The sequence below is a fragment of the Lepidochelys kempii genome, chromosome 8, assembly GCF_965140265.1.
Source record: "Lepidochelys kempii isolate rLepKem1 chromosome 8, rLepKem1.hap2, whole genome shotgun sequence".
Lineage (NCBI taxonomy): Eukaryota > Metazoa > Chordata > Testudines > Cheloniidae > Lepidochelys > Lepidochelys kempii.
In genome coordinates this window covers 12,042,948-12,052,686 of record NC_133263.1, presented here as the reverse complement: position 1 = coordinate 12,052,686, position 9,739 = coordinate 12,042,948, and the positions used below count along the sequence as shown (strand labels likewise).

The 9,739-nt window shown below is 46.7% G+C and overlaps 1 protein-coding gene across 1 annotated transcript; it reads right to left on the bottom strand.

Moving 5' to 3' along the window:
- Positions 1–356: 356 nt before the first annotated feature.
- On the bottom strand, positions 357–8,847 carry PITX1 (paired like homeodomain 1). Its single transcript, XM_073358150.1, has 3 exons — positions 8,685–8,847; positions 5,213–5,418; positions 357–905 (listed from the first exon to the last, which is right to left on the bottom strand). The coding sequence occupies exons 1-3, from the start codon at positions 8,845–8,847 to the stop codon at positions 357–359; spliced, it is 918 nt and encodes a 305-aa protein (XP_073214251.1).
- Between the last annotated feature and the right edge of the window lie 892 nt (positions 8,848–9,739).

Sequence of the window (9,739 nt, the reverse complement as noted above, 5' to 3'; positions counted from 1 at the left end):
GGCAGAATTTATTCTGCACGTAACTTTTTTTTTTTTTTTTTGGTTGGTCAGTGGTAAACATGAACCAAACCTCTTCCCCTACCACGAACTGGGCAGCACAGCCCAGCCTTTACCACCATCCGTGCCCCCCCGCCGCCCCCCCTTCCACTCTTCTGCTCTAGAAAGTGGACGCGTTAGAAACTCCTGTGCAAGTTCAAGTAAACACATACAACCCGCATAATCCAGAGGAAAATTGCAACTCATCCGTGTATTAGATTTTGGCGTCTCTTGCAAAAGATTTCTGGTCCGTGTTTGTTTGGTTTGCTACCAGGCCGCAGAGCTTCCTCTCTCCGGCTGCTTGGGCCCTCGTTAGTCCGTCAGCTGTTGTACTGACAGGCGTTTAGACTGGAGCCTGGGCTTTGCAAACTGCTGTAGCCGAAAGTGGAGTGCTGCTTGGATTTCAGTCTGAGGCTGGCCAGGCTGGAGTTGCAAGTGTCTCTGTACACGCTGTAGGGCGAGCCCGGCGGGCCGTAGGGGCAGGCGGGGGAGGACATGGCGGAGTTGAGGGAGGAGCCGCTGATGTTGCCGAGGTTGTTGATGTTGTTGAGGTTGGCGTTGGGCATGCCGGGCACGGCCGAGTGGCCCATGCTGGAGGGCATGCTCATGGAGGAGATGGTGCTGGGGGCGGAGAACATGGACTGCGAGGACAGGGGGCTCATGGAGTTGAAGAAGGTGAAGCTCTTGGTGGAGAGCGGCGCCGGGGTCAGGCTCTTGGTGGCCCAGTTGTTGTAGGGGTAGCCGGCGTACATGTCATCGTAGGGCTGCATGAGCCCGCTGAATTGGGGCACGTAGCCGTTTTTGCACAGGTCCATCTGCTGGTTGCGCTCCCGCTTTCTCCACTTGGCTCGGCGGTTTTTGAACCAGACCTAGAGGGGAAAGGTCAGAGTAAAGGGTAAGCCGCCAGGCTCCTGCAGGGGGAATCGCCCAGCCGAAGCCCCGGCAGGGACCCGGGGAACGCAGCCCTGGGGGGAGGGATGGGGGGGGGGGTTCTCGGAGCCTCTGCCAGGAGCGGCTTCAGCTGGCCACTCCCGGGAGGATTTGCAGAGGAAAAGCCAAGCTCTGCAGTGGACAGTCCCTGGCTCACCCTCCCTGCCCTGGGTGTTACCTCTCCTGCCTGCTGCTGCACCATAAACGCTGCCCCAGCCTGCCCTGCTGTCTTGCCTCTCCCCAAATCCCGTGGCTTGTTCCCCCTGGCTCAGAGAGAGGAGCCGCCTCCCCAGCTCCACGCCGCGGCTCCGGCGCTGCACACCTCCAATCTCTGCTTTTAATTTACCCCGGCCTGTTGCTGCGCTTATTTACAGAGCGCATTAATTGGCCATGCTGCAGCGCCTCGCCCAGGCCCTGTTCTGATTAGCACCGGCTCGCCCGGGCTCGGCTGTGTTTCCGAAAGCTAACGCTGGACAATAAAAGTCCTCTGTTACAGATCATAAAATGGGGATTGGATTAGTGTGTTTAGGTTTCAAAAAAAAAAAAAATGCATCGCCCTTTGGATGGATGCAGCCTGGGACTTTATGTCTAATGAGAATGTACGGCCCTGAGTCGGGAACGGAGGAGCCGAGGGGCGCTCCTGAGTGTTTGAGGCCCAAACCTCATCCAGGCTTTATCTCAAGGGCGGTGCTGGAGACCCCCGGCACCCAACCCAGTGCATTGCCCGGAGAGCAGGAAAAGCCCGAGCGGCAGGAGCTAACGCAGACCAAGGCCGCGCTCCGGAATTGCATGGCAAACTTCACTGCAGGGGCTTGGGTGGGGGGCTGCAGATCTGATGGGATAATGACCTCCAAAGATCGGGCTGGCCAGGCTGGGGAAAAAAATCCTCTTCCTGCCTTGCTGGGTGAGATCAGCCTGTGAACTGTCCTCTCCTTAACCCCTTGGTAAAGGTAGCTCTTGTCTCGTTGTTGTTAGAGCCACTGAGGTTTGGATCAGGACCCTAAAGAGACATTCCTCCACGGCAGCTCCTGCAAAAGGGTGGCAGACAGCTGCTTTGTGCCGGGCACTGAAATCCCCACTACCCTCAACGCCACGAATTTTAAATCCTCCTCAAAACTAGGTGACTCTCGCGACTGCGAGGCTCTGCTCTTCGAGCCTGTCCTCCCAGCGTTTTTAATGGCAAGGCTTTATTTTTAAATAGCGATAACAAGGATCGAGGGGGACTAGTTGGGAAAAACAAAAAAATCTCGTCTAAATATGAAGAGGAAACGAAAACCAGAATGTTCAAAACTTGTAATTCACTCCTCAGAAGGTGCTTTCAGACAGGAATTTCCTGAAAACGAGGGGTAATCGTTTTAATTATGGCTTCTAGACATTTTAAACTTTTAAAGGAAGGCCCTCCTGGCAAATGAAAGTTGGATTTGCAAAACTGCAATCTCAGAACATCAAACCCAAACCTCTCCGTACAGAGGGGAGAAAGAAATTCAGTTAATGGCAACTCATATTAGTTTTATTTGCTTCCTGAAATATTCCAGCCACAGAAATGCACATTTTAGTCCTTGAATTGTGGTGGTGGGGTTTTTTTAAAAAAGAAAACTGCAATTAATACAATGCTTTCAAATACAGCGAGTATTTAGCCCTGAAAAACCTTAAGAGGTAACCTTACAGATAGTCTAATTTGCTCAGTTAGCCGGTTACTCATCTAGACAAAAGTGGCTTTTCTGAACTGTAGGGGTTTGATTTGTTACCAGGCTCTGAGACCAAGTGAATGGGTTAAATCTACCTCCATTTTCTCCTTTATTTATTATTCCCTGTGCTGGTGAATTTCCAGAGAACGGTTTAATTCACCCGTCCAAACCTTCTAGTTGCTTTCTTACTAAGGTCTCAGCTCAAAACCCATCCCGTGGGGCCCTATGGTGCTATGAACGTATAAAGCCTATTTCAGTGCTGGAAAATCCAGACCCCCCTTTCAGGACTTTCCAAGATGCAGGATTGTGTATGCCTTTCATTTTATGGTGTATCCTGTCACCCTGCGGATCGGCGATTGGCGAGGGACTGTGTAGACAGGACACTGTTAGTAAACAATACCCAGCAGAGACTAATACGATACCCCTGCAGAGCGTGGAGTATACCCCGGGTTGGGGTCAGCACATCCGCTCTGGAAACAAACCAGGGTAATATCCCGGGATGAAAAACAAATTGGAGGGGGAGGAAAAATACCCCCAAACAAAACAAAGAGCAACACACAAACCAACCCACCACAAACAAACCATCAGAATCAATAAAATCCGAATGGCAGGACGAGCCGTTCTGATTTGACGTTCGTTTGCAACAAGTTAATATGTTAAAAACAAACAAATAAATGACCTAACTCGATATTCTGAGGTAGCATTGGCTAGAGACCCATAGAGCAGGGACAGCCCAGTCCTACAAGTATGTGTGTCTACGATGGTTATTGACTTTGGAATCTAATCTAGCCCAGACCCTTGTCCTTTCGTTTGTCTGTTGACAGTTTGTACAGTTTACTAGTACAAATAACTTATCTGCCTCATCATATACGTTGAATTGTGCACACAATGGGGCCGCTACACACTCCATAGTGATATACAGTAGTCACTTTTCATTAGATATATTTTCTATATAGTATACAGACATCTGCTCGCTGATGGGAAGCAGATTATTTTAACCGCTTTCCAGTCACTCTGTAGGATAGCATCATGTTTGAATCGCATCACTTATTGTATATATTTTATCAGCAGACGCCGTATGTTTCCTTGTCACTTTACTGACTGTGCCCAGGAGAGTATAAACTTGCCTGTATTTCTCTGCTGGTCTATTCCTCCGTTTTAATGGAATTTATCCACTCAATAAACCCTGTCTAATCTAGCCCCTCCTGAGACTTGTAGGGATTGGAATACCTCCGGTTAAACCCTGTACCTGGGCCACGTGCGTCTCTTTTACATGGGGGGGGGGGGAATAGAGGTGCCTTGGGGTTGAGCCATTGCTGGCAATTTTAACCATTGATTGTTTACATTAAAAATACTTCCCCCCCCCAAAAGATACGACTTCCTAGCCTGTGTTTGGAGGAGGCCTCTGTCCCTCAAGCTCCCAATCAGGGGGAGAGAATTGCAAATATATTTCCTGTTTAGGGCTAAATTACTGCCTTTAATCAATCCAGGAGAGAACAGTAAATCCAGCAAGATGGCTTTTATGGGCTAGATCCCGCCCTTTCCAGGCACAGGGGCGATTTAAAAATGGGCTTCTCTGAAATGGTGGCGGAGCCTTCTCTCTGACTCTCCGAATTATTGATATATATTATGGATGCTCCTTAAAACGGGATTAAAAAAAAAAACCTGCCTGAGGGTCCTAAAGCCCTTCCTTGGGCAATTACACGAGCAGAGTTTCCTACATTCAGCTGTTGATTCCTGGTAGCATCCTTTACCTTCTAATGCCTGCTCCCTGCCCCAGACTAGCTGTCTTCTCAGAGATATTGCGGCACGCTTTCCCAACTGGGCTTTAGATGCAGTTCCTTCGTGACCAGCTGTTGCCTTTGATTTCTCTATGCTCTCCCGAGAGATCCCAAATCTTAAGAACGGGGAGCAAGAGGGAAATCTTGGAAAGCAAAGACAGGGCTTAAACGAGGCGGCAACTTTCCTGAGCTTTTGACAACTGCTTGCCTGGTGTTGCTGCCTGCAAGACATCAGATCCCCTCAGCTCAAGGTTTCCTTCTCTCCCATATGCCCACGACAATTGACCAAACGAAATGAAGGCCTGGGTGTTAATATATTAAGGATTCTCTATTTATTGCGTGCCTCCCATAAGTATGGGGTATATTCAATACTATAATTATACCCGGGTATTATCTAAGAAGCACAGTACGTTCTGGGTAAGTATTGGCAATGCAAATGAAATTGACAGATGATCTGTTAGGCTACAATCGGTTTTAAAAGGCCAAGCTAGCAGCTGTTAACAAAGTAATTTCTCCCTTTAATTTCTCCACTCCTCACCGCCAGGCGCCTGTTCACCTTGACAAGTGTGTCTTTATTTTCGCTTGCGATGCATCCTACCAAATAATTGGAAGTTTTTCCGACTTCAGAAAAGACTGCGGGCCACAGCCCATGGCCACTGGGCGTCGCAGCCAATGGGCGCTGGATCGGGCCCTACAAGGACAAGACTGATATCTCTGGGCTGCTGAGAATGAATCGCCGATTGCCCCTAGTGTGGCTGGGCCGGGGCTCCCCCTTACCCTGACTCTGGGCTCGGTGAGATTGGTCCACACAGCAATCTCCTCTCTCATGCTCATGTCCGGGTAGCGGTTCCTCTGGAAAGTGGCTTCCAGCTCCTGCAGCTGCTGGCTGGTGAAGTGAGTTCTTTGCCGCCTCTGTTTCTTCTTCTTCGCCGGATCGTCGGGGTTTCCATCCTCGCTCTTCTGTTCGCCGCTCCGGTCTTTTTCTGTTTAAAAACAACAAGGCACCGAGACCCGAGCGGTGACACGCACGGACTTGGCCTCCTGGCCCCTAGATCCCCCTCCTCCCTTCCCCCAGCCATTTGCAGAAGGTACAAAACAAAATCCTCTTTAAAAAAAAAAAATCTCTTACATACGTGCCTCTGCCGTGCAAGGCTAGATCTAGCGCCTGTTTCCTACCACAGGCCCGGCGCGTTTTCTATTTCAACCAGCCCCGCGTGATTCAGAAAGGTTTCCAGAGAAAATGTTCCCCTGAAATGTAATGTCCAAGCAGTAGCGTGTTCAGTTATCCTCTCCTCTAGGCCTGTCCTTCTGTCCAGGGGGCTCTGACACTTACAGAGGGGGAAGAAACTCATTTCTAATGGGCTCGGCTTTTAGATTGGAAGCTTCTTGGCAAAACAATAATAATAATAATTAATAATTAATAAAAAAGGAAACAAATATATTTAAAAATCGTTTCTCTGCTTTGTGACACCCCCCCCCCCAATCTAAAGAGAAACTTCTGCTCGAGTGCGTTGTTCTTGTATATGGCCATTTCCCCACTGTATTAATCTTAGAAAACGTCAGAGAGTGTAAAATAAAACATGAATTAATCGAAAAGGTGAACTCCCCTCCCTCTCGGGAATATGAGAATTGATTTAAGCAGAGAATGATCCACTAAAGCCTTTATCCCAAAATCGAATAAAAGGTAAGAAACGCTGGTAGCTATCTGTCTGCAACATTCCCGTTTTGTGAATTATGTTTATCTAAATTTGTCGAAGGAATTCAACACAATCGCTTGCTATAACTAGGGAAAAATAGAAAATCTACTAAAATCAAGGGGGAAACCGCGGATCTTTTTTACATTTTTGAATACCTTTTTGGATTCACACATATGGAATGAGGAATTCGATACATTATTTGAACTGATTTAAACTATACCAATAGAATATACTAATACTTTTATTAATGTTAGAGACAAAATCTCCCTCCCTACATATATCTATAAAATACTTCTGTAGATGTATATACATAGATATATAATTTGTATAATACATATGTATGTCTATGTACAATTTTGATTTATTTATTTTCACAATAGCCACACATTACTTTAAATAGCAGCGTGTATATATGCCACACGTGTGTGTTGTTTCTCTTTCTCTCTCGCTCTAATTTTGATGTATTTATTTGAATATATATACACATTAGTGTGTATAATATACATATGTGTATTTATATACACTGACAAATGTAATACTAATCTATATGACACACAATAACTAAATCAAAATTATATAGAGAGAAATACACACACGTGTTGTTTTCCCTTTGTACTCACACCAATGAGTTTGACTTGATTTTGGAGGGTCTCTTTGAGAGGATTTCACATGGAGGAGGGATAGCTCAATAATGAGACTATTCTGAGGTGCTGTACATCATAAAGGAAGGAGGAATGTAAAGATAATGCTAACGTATTGAAATACAGACTTCCTCTAGGAGCCTGCTAATAATAAAAATTTAAAATTAATTAATAAAAAATCCTTGCAAAATGGTTGATTCCTCATACTTGGAAAGACTCTGTACCTAGGGCCTCCCTGGGAACTCTTGGAGTAAAAATGCTGGACCTCAAACGGGTAAATGGAAACCAAAGGGGGGGTAAATGGGCTTATTGCTTCGCGGATGGCCACTATTTCCAATAAGTGATTTGCAGAGCAAACAAGGCCTCGAACAGAAACCCTATTTAAAGATCCTTGGTAGCCCTCCCTCGCTGCCTTTGCAACTGATTGTGTCCCCAAAAATTCGCCGCTGGTGTAAATGTGTGTCTCCGCGAACCGAGTCTACATGCCCTAACTGTAAAGGCTGCATGTGAAAATGATTTTATTTTTGAACACACAAATCTTTCTGGCAGACAGTTTTTTCCACCCCTCGGTGGCTGGGGCCACTTCTCCTGCAGGCAAGAGAGCAAACAAGTAAGGAAAAACCCGTGTCCTCGAAGAAACTATCCATCAAAGTGATTGCAATCTTTGCATTTGATTGATCCCCGCCACGATTTGCATGAGAAATACTGTTTGGGCATAAGGCTGTGATACGCCTTCTAATCATAATACCACCCATTAGTCTTGATTGGCTTTAGCACACTTTTCCATTAAACAGTGAAAGGTATTTTGTGAATTCTCTTAAGACTAAATGGACCCTGCTATTTAGTTTCCTTAGAATTTATGAGTCAGATTTTAGGGGTAGAGCAAGATGGAGCAATAATCCCCTACAGTATTTCAAGGGGGGGGAGGAACCCCCCTGGAAGCACCCCCTCTCCAGTCTACACTCCAAGCCTTGTTTTCAGATCAGATTTGGAGGAAAAACCGAACGTGTTTGCTGCCATGTCAGCCTTCGGATTTGGTTTTGTGGCAGGCACAAGACCCGTTTAAATTTAAAATAACAATAATTTGAAAAAACGATCCTCTGTGCAGAGAAATTTTGAAGAAGGAACCAGGCGCTGTTTCCCGCAGTCCATATTTTTCCAGGGCTTTTTGCTTCCTTTATATGGGGTTTCTTGTCATTAGAGGAACGATTACTGATTTAATTAAATACAAACTAGGAAACCACAGCTTTCCCTACAATAATTGCACATGTTCAACAGGCGGATGTAAAAGCGGAGACCAAACGACTCCTGTTTAGATCCAACTCAGTTCTTGTAAAACGCTATGGTTTATTCCCCATCTATACATAAAATTAAAAACTAGGCTTAGTAACGCTTACCCCACGTAATAATAAATCTGAGCTGCCCGGTCTCTCTCCACTCCCCTCCTCATCCGCCCCCCCCCCAATGCTTTGCAGTTCCCCCCTCCTTTGACGGAGAGATCCTTTTACGTCTGAGCAGGCAGAGCTGGAAAATAAACCCCGGCAGAACTGACATTATTTCAGAAACATTCTGCAAAACCGCACTCCCCCGGATAAATTAATATCTGTAAAAACCATAACAAAACCCTGCTTCTCGGCTTGAAGTTGGTAGCAATATTCTTCCATTCCCTAGACTGTCAGAGCCGGGGCATGGAAGAGGGTCAGCTCGGTATCTGTGATCTCCCCCATCCACCTTCCCGGTTTGGCGCTAATTAATTCTAGTGATTACATCCACCCACCAACACCACCGGGTATTTCAATCTCTCTGGTGCATCCTGCCTGGGCAGGACAGTCTCTTGTGCAGCGTGCATTAGAATTAATCCAGCAGGGAAAGAAAGAAAGAACAAAAGAAGAGGAAGTGTAAGGGTTTTACCTGGGACTTCTGTATCTGACGATTCACTGGCTGAATTCTCAATCGGATCTCTGGATTCAGAAGATCTTTGCAAATGGAAGCTGGAAGCCATGTCATGGGAAGGCTGGGGTCTTAAACTCTCTGGCAGTCTTTCCAAATTCATCCCACCTTTAAAGGAATCCATGGCAAGGAGGCTGGGTTGATTTTGGTTTATGCAGGTGTTTATTCCACAATATATAGATATAGATATAGGTCTGAAAATCCACTTAGTACTATTTCTGAATTGCTTTACTTTATTGTTATTGTCAAAGAATCAGAAGAAGAGCTCGGAGAAATGCCTAGAAGCCCGATTGTCTTTGCTCTGCAATAGCTGCACCGGTCCAACCGCGTATGCATGAAAGTGGTAAAGATCCCCGGCAGAAAAATGCGGGTTGCGAGTTGGATAGTTTAAAGCTAAAGAGATTAAAGCGACTTGCCCTGGAACAAATGCCTGTAGTTAAACCCAGCTCCTCCCACTTAAGGTTAAAACCTCCCAGTCTCGCTAATATATCACCCCATCTAGCGCTCACCCAGCCTAATCTAGCTGGAAGAACTACTGCCTGCAAACTCCCCATATATATGAGCTGTCTCTAAGGCACCCTGGAATACTAGCTGCAAGTTTCTTAAAGCCACGGCGCTCTCCTTGGGGGTCCCTCTGCCCCGGGAGCCCGGCGGAGCGTCTCTCCAGTGTTAGGACACTCCTGGGGTCTCTTGCCCTCTCTGCTCGTCTTGCTGGAGGAAGAAAGGTCTTTTTGCTCTTACCCATCGCAAGCCCTCACCCAATCAGCGCCCCCCACCCCCAACTTTCCCCCAAGCCCAGTGATTTATTCCGCGCGTGGTATGAGCTCTTTGACTCGCTACGCGATCTGCTAAGCCCCAAATATTTAAAAACCATATGTCAGAGACTAATCTAAATAGATCAAATTCTTTCCAGTCTCCTGCAAAGCAGATCTAGGCATCTCTTCTCCCCGCCCCGCCCCCGGAGCAGGGCAGGGGCAGAGTCAACCGCATGTTGCACGGGAATGGTTACTCCCGTG